The sequence below is a fragment of the Canis aureus genome, chromosome 1 (assembly GCF_053574225.1).
Source record: "Canis aureus isolate CA01 chromosome 1, VMU_Caureus_v.1.0, whole genome shotgun sequence".
NCBI lineage: Eukaryota > Metazoa > Chordata > Mammalia > Carnivora > Canidae > Canis > Canis aureus.
Genome location: NC_135611.1, coordinates 111,121,955 through 111,138,775, shown reverse-complemented (window position 1 = coordinate 111,138,775; position 16,821 = coordinate 111,121,955). Strand labels below are relative to the sequence as shown.

The 16,821-nt window shown below is 59.6% G+C and overlaps 2 protein-coding genes across 3 annotated transcripts; both read left to right on the top strand.

Moving 5' to 3' along the window:
* The first annotated feature begins 1,270 nt into the window (after positions 1-1,270).
* On the top strand, positions 1,271-12,097 carry TOMM40 (translocase of outer mitochondrial membrane 40). The gene is made up of 10 exons (XM_077848795.1): positions 1,271-1,360; positions 1,457-1,736; positions 2,480-2,547; positions 3,023-3,115; positions 3,990-4,091; positions 4,172-4,277; positions 9,836-9,958; positions 10,071-10,147; positions 10,270-10,372; positions 11,426-12,097. Exons 2-10 carry the CDS (start codon positions 1,463-1,465, stop codon positions 11,563-11,565), a joined length of 1,086 nt encoding a protein of 361 aa, XP_077704921.1. The 5' UTR covers positions 1,271-1,360; positions 1,457-1,462; the 3' UTR covers positions 11,566-12,097.
* A 1,714-nt stretch (positions 12,098-13,811) lies between these two features.
* Positions 13,812-16,609, top strand: APOE (apolipoprotein E). Of its 2 annotated transcripts, none has more exons than XM_077848808.1 (4): positions 13,812-13,917; positions 14,677-14,727; positions 15,222-15,432; positions 15,745-16,609. In XM_077848808.1, exons 2-4 carry the CDS (start codon positions 14,685-14,687, stop codon positions 16,460-16,462), a joined length of 972 nt encoding a protein of 323 aa, XP_077704934.1. In that variant the 5' UTR covers positions 13,812-13,917; positions 14,677-14,684; the 3' UTR covers positions 16,463-16,609. The 2 variants fall into 2 exon arrangements, with proteins under 2 accessions (XP_077704934.1, XP_077704942.1); XM_077848816.1 differs by having other exon boundaries at positions 13,856-13,983.
* The last annotated feature ends 212 nt before the right edge of the window (positions 16,610-16,821 follow it).

Below are 16,821 nucleotides of genomic sequence, written 5' to 3'. Positions count from 1 at the left end.
AAAAGGGCCAAAGATATTTTTTTTAAATTAAGTGAGGGGATAATGAATTAAAAATTCATAAACCAAAAACAATGATGGATAATGGAAGGAAAGGGGGAGGAGTCCAGGGCACGGTGGTTAATGACAAGGAACGACAGTCGAATGGGCAATGGACGGAAATAAACGGAACAGAGACCGAAATGGCAGTAATTCAGGCTGCAGGACTCTGGTTTAAAGGATAAATGGCAAGTAAGGAGAGACCAAAAGCAAAATTGCGAATAATAGGAGCTCGGGGCATTGTGGGTAATGGAACTGAATGAATGAGCCAAAGGCAGAGGGATAATAGAGGAATAGGGCCGGCAGGCATGATGGGTAGTGGACCCAAGAACGCGACGGCTAATTAAAGAAGCGCTAGAAGGATGATGGAAGCGAACAGGCAGAAACCGGCTAAAGGTAATGCAGGAAATGAAGCCGAAATGAATGGGGCAGAGGCATGCTGGGTAATGGGACGGCAATGAATGGGCCAAAGATAGAAGCCGCAGTGACGCAAGGGGGGGCGGGGAACAGAAGGCATGATGGGTAACAAAAGGGGTGGGTCTACGGCAACTGTCGCGTTAAACACCTAAGGGGCATTGTGGGTAAGAAGCAGCCTGACTGGGTTCACATAACCGGTTAGGATTCTCCCGAGGCACTGTGGGAAGGGCCAGCACTTCCGGTTTTCGGTCGCCGGCTCTGGACTCCGGCGCTGCCCCGCTGCCGCGGTGCCTGGTGGGACTAGAGGCCTGACCTTGCTGCCTAGCAGCCTCTGCCGCGCAACGCACCTTTACCCGTGTCCCTCGACCCTGGCACGTTAGCCAATGAACGTACCAGACCGATTACGTCACCAGGATCGGCCTCCTGTACCCACCAGAGCCAATCAGGATGCTTCGAGGGCCAAAGCCGGCCAGTTACAGTGGCAATTTCGCCGCGGGGCGGAGTCGAAAGAAGGGGCGCCCTCTGGAAAGGGGCGGAGGCGGCGAGTCAGTGGGCGTTTCAAAGTACGCAGCGCAGACCAATGGCAGCCGAACACCGGAACCCGCGGCGTTGCGAGCCAATAGATGCGGTCTCCGCGGGCCAATGGGAGAGGCGGGGGTGTGTGCCTTGACCTGCCTGTGAGTGGGAGCCAATAGAAAAGGACGTCCCAAAGAGGTGGGTGGGACTCCCAGCCCTGACTCCAATTGCACGGCCAGGCCTTGAAGCTGGTGGGCGGATCCCGGGGCATGCTGAACCAATGGGCTAGGTGGGGCGGGGCGACGGTGCTGGCGGCGGCGGCAGCGGGTTCGGTTGCGCGTGGCGCACGGGGTGGGAGCGGAGCCCAGGCCGGGTGCAGGCGCCGCCGCCAGTGAGAACCGGGGCCCGGAGCAGAGCGGGGTTTGGCTGGGACTGGACCCCGAGCGCACGGGCCCTGACCTTCGCCCTCTGACCTTTCCCCTTGCAGGCGACCATGGGGAACGTCTTGGCCGCTAGCTCGCCGCCCGCAGGGCCGCCGCCGCCGCCTGCGCCCGCCCTCGTGGGACTGCCGCCGCCTCCGCCCTCTCCTCCCGGCTTCACGCTGCCGCCGCTCGGGGGCGGTCTGGGCGCTGGGGCCGGTGCGGGTCGAGGTTCGGAACGGACCCCCGGTGCTGCCGCCGGCAGCGCCGCAGGGACCGCGGACGATGGGGCCTGCGGCTGCCTGCCCAACCCGGGCACGTTCGAGGAGTGCCACCGGAAGTGCAAGGGTGAGGGGCGACGGACCCGGCGGGGGTGTGAGGGCCCGGATCTCGGGGGGAGGGGGGGCGCTCCGAGGACCTTGGGAATTGGCACCGACCATTGGAAACATTTAACAGAGCGTTAGGAGTTGACGTTAGGATCGAATGGTGGAACATTGGACTTGGGGCATAGAACGATGGGATCAAATGGTGGAACCTCGGGACGAAATGCCAGAGCGGTGGAGAAAAGGCTTAGGGAGCTCAAGGAGCCCCGGGGTTCCGTCAGGCCAGCCTTCTTACGTGATCGGGAAGGAAACTGAGGCCCAAGGTCACAGTGTCAACAAGGGTCCAGTGGGGGTGGAACCCAAGTCTTCTGGAACTGGGCTTGGACGAGTTAGGATAGCAAAAGTGGCGCTGACTGACTGGCATTCAGTGTACGTTAGTTAATTCATTAAATCCCTGCAATGTCTCCACGTGGTGAGCTTACAGATGACATCTTACAGGTGACAAGCTTGACACAGAGACTTAAAGTGACTTGCCTTGGGTCACATGGGTAGTAAACAGTGGCACTGGGATTTGGGTGCAGGCAAAGAAAGGCCTGGTCCTGGCCCCTGATTTGGTTAGACTGGCTCTTTATTGGTTGGGGTACTTTTGTGATGCTGTGCTTGTGGGTGGGAGAGCTGGGATGGTAGGGAAGGAAGGGATGAGAGTCGGTGTGTTTGCGTAGGGGTGTGTGTATGTGTGTGGAGGGTGACAGCGAGTCTCTTCTTCAGAGCTATTTCCCATTCAGATGGAAGGTGTCAAGCTCACAGTCAACAAAGGGTTGAGTAACCATTTCCAGGTGAGCCTTCCTGGTGCCCTTACTCCCCTGAGGTCATCCCAACCATCCCCCTGCACCTACACATGCAACCCCCTCACTCCCCCCTAAAGGGCTAGGCTCCTTGGCACCTGAAAAGACTCAGAGACACAGTGCCAGGCTGACTGCTCATTGGGTCCCAGTGGAAGTGTTTAGGGACCCAGAACCCGGGGACGCCCCACCACCCTTAACATCCAGGCAGGAGTGAAGGACCGGGTACGTAGTCGCATCTCCAGCTTGTCTTTTCTCTGGGCGTCTAAGTAGTCAGGCCGAACCTCCCAGTCCCCATCCCCTGCCCTAACCCAGAGCCGCTCGTCTTTTCCTCCATGGTGGGGAAGCCAGACTGGCAAGTATCCCATCCCAGGCTGGAAGGGAGCTTTGCTGGGGGTAGGTTCGGCTGGGTTTATTGGGGAGGGGGTGGCCTACGGGCTTATCCCTGCGGCCTTCCATGTTCTCCCAGGTGAACCACACAGTAGCCCTCAGCACAGTTGGGGAGTCCAACTACCACTTCGGGGTCACGTATGTGGGAACAAAGCAGCTGAGTCCTACAGAGGTGAGGTTCCTTTTGTCTTTTCATTGTATCTTTTTTCTAACCAGCATGTAGCCAAGTATCCTGCAAAGAAGGCTCTGTCAGTAGGAGGCCTGAGCTGCCCAGGGAGCTCAGAGGGTCTTGGCAGGTGGGGGGACTGCCTCTCCAAGGTGCTTTGGAATATGGTCCCTCCTTCATCCCATTTGGCCCTGCCCTCGGCCAGCCTTGTGCTGGCTTGGGGTCACCAGATTGTGAGGACCCAGAGTAGGCAGGGCTGAACTGGAGATCATACAGGGCCTTGAATGCCAAACAAGGCATTTGAACTTGCTCTAGGGGGCAGTGGAGAGCCACGGAAATATTTGGACTGGGAAAGACATGGTCAGGTTTAGGCTTTAAGGCTGTCCCTCAGGCAGCCATGCAGAGGCAGAGTTGAAGGAATGGGGGTGAAACTAGAGGCCTGGTAGGAGGCTGGGCAAGATGCAGGTGGAGGTGAGGGCCTGAATTAGGTCTCTGCTTCTATCAGCTGTTGCCATTCAGTAAATTCATTTATTCAGCATATCTTCATTGTACTGCATTCTGTGCCCAGCCCTGTGCTGGATGGTGCTGGGGACAGAGCAGTGACTGAAATGGCCACAGAATTCACAGTCTAGTAGAAAAAGAGAACAGACCTGTCCCCAGAGAGTGACAGTCCGAGGTAGGCAGGACTGAAATGCCAGGGGTGGGGGAATGGGTGCAGCCCAGAGGGACACCTAACAGCCTAGGTGGTCAGGGAGGACGTCCTGGAGGAGGGGACCTCAATCTGAGGTTTTCTGACGCTAGGGTTCTCACATAGGCTCACCATGCATGTATTTCCATAATGCTAGACCTCTGACCTCTGACCTTGCCCTCTGCACCACAGGCATTCCCCGTGCTGGTGGGTGACATGGACAACAGTGGCAGCCTCAATGCTCAGGTCATTCACCAGCTGGGCCCTGGCCTCCGGTCCAAGATGGCCATCCAGGTGAGTGGAAGCCAAGTCAGCTGTTCCCCGAACCTCCCTGAGCACTCGACTACCCTCTACACTGTCTCTTCACCCTACAGACCCAGCAGTCGAAGTTCGTGAACTGGCAGGTGGATGGGGAGTACCGGGGTTCTGACTTCACAGCAGCCGTCACCCTGGGGAACCCAGATGTCCTGGTGGGTTCAGGTAAGAGGCACAGGGCTTGGAGGGCAGTCAAATCTCAGTCCCAGCTTTCCCGGCAAATCCATTCCTTCCTCTGGATCTCCTTTTCCACTGTCTAGAAATAGTCAGGGGCCAGGAGTGATTTTTGAAACATCTGACAATGTAGCATCAGGCACAAGCAAGTAGGTTCAAACCCCCAGCTCTGCCACTGGCTACACTGCAACTGTAGGCAAGTTCCTTCACCCCCCGTGGGCCTCTTTTCTCCTCTCTTATCATTGGGCTACCTCACAGGGCGGTTGAAGAGGTTATTTAAGTTCTTTCGTGTGAAACACTTCAAGTGGCGTGGGGCACATAACGGGTCCCAGAGAGATGTGGGCTGTTCTTATTACCTGGTGGGGCTCTGGGGTGGTTTTGAGGCAGAGATCCCAGCGTGGGTGGGTCCATGTGCAATTCGGGAGGCAGCGATGGTTGGGTGGGGGCAGGTAGTCTGAATCTGAGACAGAAGCTGACAAGGAAAGTTCCTGTCTGGGTGGGTGTGGGCAACAACCGCATAACTCGTGCGTGTCTAGTCTGTTCTTGGTTCCCTTTTTTTTTTTTTGTCTACTGGGTATTGTCTTCAATTTCTCTACTTGACCGTTCATCAGGAGTGTCTTGGGTGTGTATTGCCTACATTCCAGGCCCTGAAGATAAGGTGTGGCAAGCAAAGGAGGATTAGGTTTGTCCTCTGGGATCTTCCATTCCAGAGGACTTAGACACAAGGAAAGCGTCACAAAAAGAAAAAAAATGTCAGGTGATGGGGAGGGGGTTGGAAAGATTAGCACCTTTGGAAGGGTGGGTGGGGTCCTTGGAGAAAGCCTTTTTACCTAGGTGCTCTTTGATTAAAGATTAAGGACTTGAGGGAAGGTGCCATGCAGATCTGTGGGGAAAGAGCTCTTGGGCCCTTGGCAACAGCAAGTGCAAAGGCCCTGAGGCAGGAGGATGCTTTACTGCCACACCAGAAGGTGGAGGGGGGGCTATAATGGGTGGGGAGAGAGAGCTAGAAGTCAGAAGGGCAAGGAAGGGGCCAAGTCAGCTGAGGCTTTGTAGTAAAACTTTAGCCTTCACTCTGAATGAGTCAGGGGCCACACCAAAGGTTTGTAAGCACAACAGGGACAGGAGCTGATGTAGCTTCTAATGGGACCCGCCATGCTGCCCCATGGAGAGCAGCCTATGAGGGGCTCTCCCCTAGGGGCAGTGGAGAGGTGAGGAATGGTCAGGCCTGATGTACTTTGAAAGTGGAGCCCACGGGGTTGGCCTTGGGTGTGGGAGGTGAGCGAGAAGAGTCGGGATGACTCCATAGGTTTGGGCTTGAATTACCGGAAGGATGGGAATGTGGGTTCCAACATTTGTATCTGTCGCTCTGCCATTTGCTTGGTCTTGGAGAGTCACTGGCTCTTAGACATCGAGTGGCTTTGTGAAGGCAGGAAGCCAGAATCCTGGGGAGAGCCCTCGGTTCTGCCTGCTGGGGGGCCAGAGAGCCTCCTCAGAGGAGGTGATGCCCGAGCTCCCCAAGGAAGGGCAGGGGCCACCCCAGCAGGGGGGCCGGGAGCAGTGGGAAGGGGTGAGGAGAGAGGGGAGGGCCATCCCGCCAAGTCCAGGGGATAGAGGGACCTCGGAAGAAGAAACGTGTCCCCTGCTGACCTCTTGACATCATCACCTGGCTCTGTTCATGTGCTCCCTCCAGCTGGGCCACAGGAGCTTTGCTGAGACTTTTTGGAGCTGCCACATTCTTTCTACCCTATGACCCTTTCACATGCTATCTCCATTGCTTAAAGTTCTCTCTGGGCTTTTTTTTTTTTTTTTTAAGACTTATTTATTTATTCATGAGAGACCCAGAGAGAGAAAGAGAGGCAGAGACACAGGCAGAGGGAGAAGCAGGCTCCATGCAGGGAGCCCGACGTGGGACTCGATCCCGGGACCCCTGGATCATGCCCTGGGCCAAAGGCAGACACTCAACCACTGAGCCACCCAGGTGCCCTGGGATCTCCTTGTTCTGATCAGCCGCCTTGCCCACTAGGGTGGCAGCCCTCTCAGGGCAGGAACCTGCTCATCTCCCTTGCCACTGTGTGCCTGGAACCATGCTAGGAACAGAGTAAACACTCAGAAAATACTGAACAGGGAGCAAGTGGCAGTAGCGGCATGTCCCGTGTGGTACTGCCACTATCCTGAGAGCTGGAAAGGGGAAGCGCTTCCCAAGGACACATAGCGGGTCAACGTCCAGAACCCAGGTGCTCCTCTATGGTGCCAGGCACACCCCCTGTGCGCTCTCACTGGCATCGTCCTGTGCTTCCTGGCGCTAGCTTCTGGGTCCCTCTGCCCTGGAGCCCAAGGCCGTGGGACACCCTTCGTCTCTTAGTTCTTTTCGTCCCATCTAGCAACAGTTGTGACGTCATCTGTCACAAGGGCACCAAAACAGTGATCACCTCTGGGTGAATGATTTAGGGAGGAAGAGGCCAGGTGCACAGTTGGGCTTCCGTCTGTGTTGGGGCTGCGTGTTGTCCTGCAGCAGGCAGGGGGATGTCACTGTTCCTCTGACCCCTTGTTTCACAGGTGAGGAAAATAGAGGCCCAGGGGTGAGAGCAGGGGCCCGGGGGCTCACTGCCAGGAAACCAAGAAGCTGGGATTTGAATTGTGGTCTAACGCGAGGGTCTGTATTCCTTCTCCATGCCCTCTCTGTGGCTTCGGCTTCTTCCCTGGAGCCCAGGAAAGCCTCGCATATGCCCGGCCCTCAGCAGGGCAGTGCCAGGATGCAGCAGTGACAGCACCATCCTATTACGGGGCTCCCAGCCCAGTGCAGGGGGGGCACCTTTGCTTTTATTTATTTGTTTTCCTTAAATTTTATTTATTTGCGAGCAAGAATGAGAGAGCATAAGCCGGGGCAGGGACAAAGGGCGAGGGAGAAGCAGACTCCCCACGGAGCAGGGAGCCCGACATGGGATTGGATCCCCCAACCCTGGCATCATGACGTGAGCTGAAGGCAGGTGCTTAACCAACTGAGCCACCCAAGCGCCCCAGGATATTTGCTTTTAAGCAAATGATCATGGGGTGACTTCTATAACGTGAAAAATCCTACCCGGGAAAAGTTCAGACTGCCAGGAGAGCTTATAACTACCGCTGCCCTACTACATACACACACACCATTTCGCCTAGAGCGACAGGGACAGCTTCTCAAAAACTGGTGTCTGGTCAAAGGAGGGTGAGGAGGGCACTCCTAAGGCCCGTGGGGCACAGCACATGAACAGCAGAAGGTTGTCCCATCTGGCTGGGGCCGAGGACTCCTGGTGTGGGGCCCAGACAAGCAGGGAAAAGGCCAGGGGGAGTGAGTGGGCCCAAACCTTCCTGCTGCCCCATCTTTGTCTCCTGCTACCTGCCCAGCAGGTTTGGGAGGTGGACCTGGAGGTACAACTTAACCAGGTTGCCTGGCTCTGCCAGTTGCCCAAGGACACCTCTCTGCTCACAGACCCCACTCACTTTCTTTTCTTCCCACTTCCCGGCTGCTCTAGACGCCGCAGGATGGCCCCCACTTGGGCACCCCTGGTCCTGACAGAGGTCCTGCCTCAAGGAGCCCCTGTGCCTTTGGGGAACTAGGTCTGGACACAAGGTGGGAAGGACAGACTGGGTTCTAGGTACAAGGAGGAGTCAGGATCTTCGAGCAGGAAGGATGGGGCGAACAAGCCAGGTTCCATGGGGAACAAGAAAGACAAGTGGCAGAGAGCATGTTCTGATCCTAGTCCTCAGACTCCCAGTGGCTTTTATATCCACCCCCCCCCCACCAACTGCAGGGGCGGGGAAGGTAAAAGCAGGGAGCCTGGGGCAGGGTGAGGGCCTCGATCCCATGGTGACCCTGGCTCCAGTCACAGGGCGTGCTAGAGAAAAGTACCCCAATCCAGGAAACACTTTAGGGGCGAATGTGTAGTTGGGGAGACTAAGCAGGGGAGGATGTGCATGGGGAAGAGCATGCTCCACGTATTCATGCTGCCTGCAGGGACGGTGGTGGCTGTGTCTTGGGAAGAGGGAGGGGCTCAGTTTTGAAGCTGGGGCCCAGCCATGCAGGACCCTGCTGCTGAGTCTCCTGGGCACTAGAGCTATGACAAGTTCTGAGCAAGAGAACAAGGTTAGGTGTGTGCATGAATTAGATCCCTCTGTGCTGCAGGTATAATTAGTTGGAGAGGGCAAGGCAGGCCAGGAGATGGGAGGCAAGTTCAGGGGTCCCCCAGCCCTGAGGCCACATAGGTGCCAGAGCTGAGAGATCAGAGACTGAGTTGAAGTGCCAGCCTCTCTGACCACCTTTAGTTTTCCCTCTGGGGCCACAGTTTCCTCCTCATTGCATGAGGGCAAACCCAGCCAGGGGTGCACTGGCAGTGGGGGGTGACCCCAAGTCTCCTGCCCTAGTGGGGAAGGGATGCACACTGTGGCCCACATGAGCCCAAAGGGCCCCACTCAGCCTACCCCTGACCACACCCTCCACAGAAGACCCTGCACCAGAGCCAAGGCCGTGAGCCTCCCCAGCCCCGCTGGCGGCCCTCACCAGCTGTGCTCACAAATGGGACAGGTCCCTGACCCTGTGTGCTCATCCCTGTTCTGTCCTGTCCCTGTCCTACCTTCCTGGCTCTCCCCATGTCCCTCTGTCCCTGCCTTTCCCCTACCCCCAATCCTCTTCCTCGCTGGGTCGTGACCTCCCAGCCCAACTGCATCTGCTTAGTCTCCCCTGGGAGTCTTCCATCCCTCTCCCCCCCCCCCTTTCTGATTCTGTTTCCGTTTCTCCATGTAGATATCCTATTTTCTCCTTCACCATCACTCTGTCTCCCGACTCTTCTCCCCGCGCCCCACCCTGTTCCATGTCTGCTCGCCTAGGCTCCAAAGACAGGCATGAATGCGTCAGCCCTTGGGCTCCAGAAATCCAACCCAGCAGTGGACAGTTGCTTGTTAGCCACTCCCAGGGGGCTCAGGGCTGTCCCCACTGCCAAGAGGCAGGGGGGAGCCAGATGGCGACCTCAGCATGACCAGTCCAGCACTGGACACTGCACTGCGCCTCATTTACTCCTTGAGACTTTAGTACAACTTCAAGAGGTAGTCCTGTTCCCAGAGAAGTGACACCAGTGGCCTGCTATTACTCCCCCGGCAAGTGGCAGGGCTAGGATTTGAACCCAGGCTGTCTGGCCCCCAGAGGCGTGCTCCTACCAGCCCTACCCTCCTGCCTCTCCCAGCAGCAAAGGGGTTCAGAACCCCTGAGAGGCAGAAGAAGCCCAGATTTCTGCCCCTGACCTGTCTTGTGACTGCAGATCAGTGAATCACTCCCCTAGCCTCCGTGGACTCTAAACAGTGGCAAATGAATGCCTGCCTCACGGCCCGAGAGGCTAACCTCACTCCTCTGAACTGTTAAGCAAGGAGCCAGTGCTGGAGGCCTCAGGGGCAGGCCTTGAGCCTCCAGCAGGGGCAAACCTGGAAGGCTGCCTGGAGCAGGAGTCTGGCCTGACAGAAACCAACCACCAAGCCAAGGTGACCCCTTCCCTGACACCCCCCACCCCCTGTCTCACCCACAGGAATCCTCGTGGCCCACTACCTCCAGAGCATCACGCCGTGTCTGGCCCTGGGTGGAGAGCTTGTCTACCACCGACGGCCCGGGGAGGAAGGCACCGTCATGTCTCTAGCTGGGAAATACACATGTGAGCCCGGGGCCTGAGGGCAGGGTACGGGGCTGGGCCCAGGGTTCCAGGTCTGGGGGAGGAGAGGGACCTGGCTTCCACACGCACCTAACGCCATCCTGCTCTCTTACAGTGAACAACTGGTTGGCGACGGTGACATTGGGCCAGGCAGGCATGCACGCGACGTACTACCACAAAGCCAGTGAGCAGGTGCGCTGGGCCGCGGAGCGGCTGTGAGGGCACGCTCTGCAGGCGTGGGTGGCGGGGGGGCTGGTGTGCCCGGGGGCTCCGGCCGGGAAGCTGACTCGTGCATGTTGCCCTGGCCCCTTCAGCTGCAGGTAGGCGTGGAGTTCGAAGCCAGCACGAGGATGCAGGACACCAGCGTCTCCTTCGGGTACCAGCTGGACCTGCCCAAGGCCAACCTCCTCTTCAAAGGTACGGGCCTCAGTTTCCCTACTTGCAGACACGTCGGCCAAAGGAGTTGGTGGGGGGTGGCTTGCGTGCACTTCTGTGGGCCCCCAAGTTCCCTGGAGACGCTTGTTAAGAAGCCAGATGCCCGGCCCTGGGTCTGGAGGCACCCACCACGCCTGCTCCCCACCCCCTCTTGCTCCTCCTTTCTGATAAGTGGGAGGCAACTTGGAGCGCATCTGGGCCACCCTGCTCATCGGACAGGAGGGGCCAGGCTCTGCCTGGTGAGTGCCGTCACAGCCCAATCCAGAGCCTCTTTCTGGGCCAACTCGGGTCCTTATGTTAAGTCTGGAGTCTTTCTTCTCGGACCTCAGTGGTTCTCAGGTTGGCGTCCAGGCTTCAGGCAGGGCTTCTCCAGGCGGCGATGAGGCCTAGGACTTGTTTGCCTCTGAAGCCGACCTCCTGTGCCTGCCTCTTGACCCCTCTCTCTGCACTCAGCCTGGTGTCGGAGGCTGGGTGTGGGTTCCAGCTCTGCTGTTCCTCTGCTCCCATGAGATGAGTGATGATCGGCCCTTTCTTTGGTGTGGGGACGGTCCCCCCACACTCGCACACCAGGAGGGTTCTGGCGCACAACTCCGAGGGAAGGTTTTGGTCTTCCTTCAGCAGCTACTGAGCACCTGCTCTGTGCCCAGCCTTCGTGCCAGGATGTTGGGAATAAAGTAGCTGCCGGGCTCTGTCCTCACAAGGCTCACAGCTGGGGGTGTGACCCACCCATTCCCAGAGAGTGAAGACCTGGTGTGGATGGGATTGGGATGGGGGGGCCCATGGTGTGGGAGGGGGCTTCTGGCAGGAAAGGGGTCATTAACCTGAGGCAGGGGAGGGGCAGAGAGGACAACTGAGCTGGTTGGCTCCCGGGGCCCAAAACCTGGAGGTTTAGGAAGAGGTTTCCAGGTAGTAGGAACAGTACCGTCAGAGGTCTAGAAGCCGGCAGTCTGGTTGCTGGTGTCTGAGGCGGCCTGGAGTGTGACTCCACAGGGACAGGGCGGGAAGCTGGGTCTCAACGTAGCCGTTTACCTGCAGGGTCCGTGGACAGCAACTGGATTGTGGGTGCCACTCTGGAGAAGAAGCTCCCGCCCCTGCCCCTGACGTTGGCCCTCGGGGCTTTCCTGAATCACCGGAAGAATAAGTTCCAATGTGGCTTTGGCCTCACCATCGGCTGAGCCCCTCCTGGCCCCCGCCTTCCACCCTTCCTCCTCCAGATCCCACCTCCCCGTCCCCCTGCCGTGGAGGGGAGACCTGAGCCCTCCTCCCCCTCCCTTCCCTCCCTCCTTGGGGGCCAGGGGGGCAGTGGAAAGGAGGGTACCCATCACCCCAGCAGCTGAGGGGGGGGATTCTGGAACCACAGGCGCTTCAGGATTCGGAGCACTAGGGGCAGGGTTGCCCAGTGGGCCTGGAGTCCCAGCAGGGATTCCAGAATCGAGGGGCACGCCAGATTCTGAGCACCAGGGGCAGAGGTGGCCAGACAACCTCAGGGAGGTGTTGGGGCATCCCCGTCTCCCCCCAAAGGGCCCTGGGCCTGGCCCTGAGGGGTCCGCAAGAAGAGGAGCTTCCCCGTCCCCGGTCAGTCAGCCCGCGCCCTCCTTCCCACCCAGCCCTCAGTATAAATCATGTTTATAAGTTATGGAAGAACCGGGACATTTTACAGAAAAAAAAAAAAAACCAACAAAAAATACACGTGGAAAAAAAAAGGAACCAGGAGGCGTCTGAGTTACTATTTGTAGCCCCTCCTGCCAGCCCGTCCAGACCGACCTCTCGGTGGCCAGGAGGGGGCGCTGCGGGGCGGAGCCGGGAAGGCTTCCTAACCGCCAGGGAGTCGGCCTGGCCAGAGATCACACATCCTCCCCGTGACTTGTGACTTCTGCTGGGACATCACAGGCCTTCCCTCACCGGCAGGGCCGGGTCTGTGGTCGCTCACCCCAGCCTGGCCCCGCCCCAGTGGCTGCTGCCTGAAGCAGTGGACTGATGGCTGGGGGTGGGGGGCGCTGATGTGCGGGGGACCTCTTCGTGACTGGAGGGTTGGAGCTTTCAGAAGCTTCTGAAGGATTCCAGCACCTGGAAAGACTTCAAAATCCATTAGCTACTCCTCAGGGGGCAAAGGGCTTCTGGGCCTGGGGTGGGGGGACGCTGGAGTCTGACTCCAGGCTGGCTCCAGATGCCTCCTTGGCACGGAGACGGGGAGGACATAGAGGTGTGGCTTGTGCCCACCTCAGGTTCCAGTAAACTCACACTCCTGACCTCTCCAGACCGGAACTGAAACCACACACATAATGGGCTTTGGAGAGGGAGGCCATTGAGCAGAGATGACCCCTCATCACCCAGGGAAGCCACCCCTGCTCATTTCCTGCCGGCGCCCTTTGAGGCCAAAGCAAACAGGCCCAGGCCTGGCTGCTGTCCTGGGACCAGTCTTTGGGCCTCCATGGACCCCACGGCACCCAGTGTTCACGCACCCTTGAGGCAGCAGGCATGAAGCTCGGCCCTACTTTCCCGTGTGGCCTCACCCACCTCAACCTGGGCTTCTCTGGGGAACAGCCAGGACTCCAAGCGGGCTGCTAGCAAGGTGACGGTCCCGACGTGGCCAATCAGAGCAGCTGGCCCCGTCTGCCCCAGGAACAGTTCTCAGGATTTCGTGCACTCAGCAGCTTGCATCACCGAACGGTGGTGTAAGTGGGACCATTTTCCTGGTTTTGTGGAGCAAGGAGTAGGGTGGTGAGAGAAGCTCGATCGCTTGCCCAAGGTCATGCAGCTGGCAGGAACCCGGTTTCGGCCCAGAGTCCGCAGTCCTAACCCGGCAGCCGGAGGGCTCCATAGCCCCGCGGAGGGCATCCTGCGGGGGCGCGCCGGGACCTACAATGTTCCTCCTAGGGAGGAGGGCTGGATCTGCATTTTGGAAATGCGAAGCGGGACTCAGAGAGGTGCTCGCCTGTGCCCGAGGTCACAGCCAAAGGGTTAGCTAGGATTAAAACCCAGGTTTACACAGTGCCCCCGCATCCCATCTGGGTCTGGGCCTCTGGTCCTGCTCTCCCTGAGTCCCAGGAGTCTAGGCAGCACCCCCAGCCACCTCCCCTTGGAACCCAGGAATCCAAAACCCCAGCCTTCTCTTTGCCTCTGCCCCAGGATTTCAGCCCCCAGCCCCCTCTTCCAAATTTGATTCATCCATCAGAGAAAAGAAGGGGCGCGAAGGGGTGCCGGGGTCTGCCACAGCTCCTTCCCTGGCGTGCCTAGCCCCTCCGAGCGGAGGAGGGGGCCTGAGTTACTGAGATGTCACCTCCCTTCGTGGGGGCCGGGGTGGGGTGGAGGGGCATCACAGGGCCTCCAACCACCCCCCTCTTTCCCCCTGCCGGGTGTGGGAAGGGGTGGGGGAGAACAGCCCACCTCGTGACTGGGGGCCGGCCCAGCTCCCGGGCCGGGGAGGAGTGGGCGGGGCAGGGGGAACATTATAATTGGACGAGTCTGGTATTCCTGAGTCCTACTCAGCCCGAGCGGAGGCGAAGGAGGAGGATCCCCGGGAGCCGGTGAGAAACCGAGTTGAGGGCACAGAGACCAGCTCAGGGCTCCCGGGAGCGACGGGCTGGGGCGAGGTGACTGTCAGACGCGAGGACCGGGGCAGAGGCAGCAGCCGGGGAAGAGGATGCACGCAGGGGTCGGACCTAGGAGGAGGAGTGGGCCGCAAGAGCATCCCGTCCTGGCTGGAAGGTGGGGCGGGGGGAGCAGCTGGACCTCTCGAAGAACCGGAAGAGCCAGGCCACGAATTGTCACTGCCGTTCCTTGAGCGCTTCCCGGGTGACCCCTCAGATCTCCAGGGCTTGGAGGCCCAGGGGCGGCGCGAGGTGGCCAGAGCGCTCACCGGAGGACTTGTCAATGAGAATTAAGTTAGCTCATGGGTGGAACATGACGTTTAGATGTGAAGCTGGGGCTTAGAATGTGAAGGGAGGACGAGGAATGCGAGGTTGGAACTTAGAAGCCACGGTCGGGGCTCTCATGCAACTCGGGGCAGAGTGAGTGGAATTTGAACCCCTGGGAGAGGGGGATGGAATTTGGGCGGCGGAGGCCGACCTGGTGATGGGGAGATAGGAGGAGACAATGAGGGAGTTAAATCAACAACGGAGGGACCGCTCGGTAAATGTTTGTGATTGGATTCGGCCGATGCAGACTTGGGGGCGCGGGCAAGACTCGGTGGGCCGCGAGCGGGTGGGGCGGGGCTCCGGGTGGGAGGAGTCCCCACTGGCTGCCCAGATTGACATTTCTCCCTCTCTCGTACTGACCAATCGCAGGCTGGAAGATGAAGGTTCTGTGGGCTGCGCTGGTGGTCACGCTCCTGGCAGGTAGGTGGGCGGGGCTTGCTCAGGTTCCCTGCCCCTTCCTCGCATCCTCACCTGCACCCCGGGGTGGGCCCTTCTCTCATCCCTGGGTCCCACCTTCAGCTGATCTGTCTTCCCCTTGAGGGGAGGCCCAGGTCTGAGGCCTCCCATCCACTGGCTCTGAGCAGTTGTTTTACTCTCTCTGGGCCTCAGTTTCCCCATCCTTAAACCGGGAGTTAACAACAGTTCCTAATGCATTGTTGTCAGGCAGGTAGCGAGCCTTAGATTCGTGTCTGCCGTGAGTAGGTTTATTCCTCACGGCAACACGGCCCTGCACGGAGCAGACACAGATGCTCCACATGTGCCTGTCAGGTGAACTGGGCATCCCCCCACCGGCTCCCTGACGGCCAGTGCTCTAAAGCAAGCGCGGGAGCATATGTGGAGCACCTGCTGTATACGAGGCACTGCGGGCCTGGAGCGGGCCGGGAGGCTGACCGCCGCGAACTTGCTCTGTGCAGGATGCTGGGCCGATGTGCAGCCGGAGCCGGAGCTGGAGCGCGAGCTGGAGCCGAAGGTCCAGCAGGAGCTGGAGCCAGAGGCCGGGTGGCAGACTGGCCAGCCCTGGGAGGCGGCGCTGGCCCGCTTCTGGGATTACCTGCGCTGGGTGCAGACGCTGTCTGACCAGGTGCAAGAGGGCGTGCTCAACACCCAGGTCACCCAGGAACTGACGTGAGTGCCCCCTGACACTCCCGCTGGGCAGTTCCTCCTGGAGCGTCCGCCAGTCTGGGCATCTCTGCCCATGTCTCGATCCCTCTTTCCATCTCAAGCTCCTGGCTATGGACCCCTCTGACTCTCTCAGCTCCTCCTGCCCCTGGCCACCCCTCCGTCAGGCTAGCTCAATCCCTCGCACCCTTCCCTTTCATCCCCGCGTCTGGCCGTCCCTGCCCCCACCATGCCCTCCCGCACCACGGGGTTTTCTCCCTGTTCCCCGCCCCCCCCCCCAGCTCTGCACACACATGCTCCCGCCCTCTCGGACCCCAGGGCGCTGATGGATGAGACCATGAAGGAGGTGAAGGCCTACAAGGCGGAGCTGGACGAGCAGCTGGGCCCCATGACCTCGGAGACGCAGGCCCGCGTGGCCAAGGAGCTGCAGGCGGCGCAGGCCCGGCTGCGCTCGGACATGGAGGACGTGCGCAACCGCCTGACGCAGTACCGCGGCGAGCTGCAGGCCATGCTGGGCCAGAGCAGCGAGGAGCTGCGGGCGCGCTTCGCCTCCCACATGCGCAAGCTGCGCAAGCGGGTGCTGCGGGACGCCGAGGACCTGCAGAGGCGCCTGGCCGTCTACAAGGCCGGCGTGCGCGAGGGTGCCGAGCGCAGCGTGAGCAGCATCCGCGAGCGCCTCTGGCCGCTGCTGGAGCAGGCCCGCGAGCGCAACGCCAAGGTGGGCGCCCTGGCCACGCAGCCGCTGCTCGAGCGGGCCGACGCCCTGGGCCAGCAGCTGCGCGGGCAGCTGGAGGAGATGAGCAGCCGGGCCCGCGGCCACCTGGAGGAGATGCGCGAGCAGATACAGGAGGTGCGGGTGAAGATGGAGGAGCAGGCCGACCAGATACGCCAAAAGGCCGAGGCCTTCCAGGCGCGCCTCAAGAGCTGGTTCGAGCCCCTGCTGGAAGACATGCAGCGCCAGTGGGACGGGCTGGTGGAGAAGGTGCAGGCGGCCGTGGCCACCATCCCCACCTCTAAGCCTGTGGAGGAACCATGAGCGCCCCGCATGCCACCTGCTGGGCCCCCCCAACTCCTTCCCGTGCCCCCTGCCTGCTCCCACCGGCCTCCAGGAGGCCTGCCCCTGCCCCCAGCTGTCCTCCTGAAAGGGCCCTAGCTTAATAAAGATTCACCAAGCTCCACAGCAGCTGCTGGACTTCTGTGTGTGATTACTCCCGGCTCTGCCTCAGTTTCTCTTTTCTTCCCCACACTGGCCACACCACTCTGTCCGGTCCCCTCTGCTTGTGTGTCTGGTTTTTGGTCCCTTCTGATCCCTCCCTCTGTTCCTTTCAGAGTCTCCCTTCTTGCTCTGTCTCTGCTCAGCAGTACTCAATCTCTCTCTTCCCTGCCTCCCTGTCC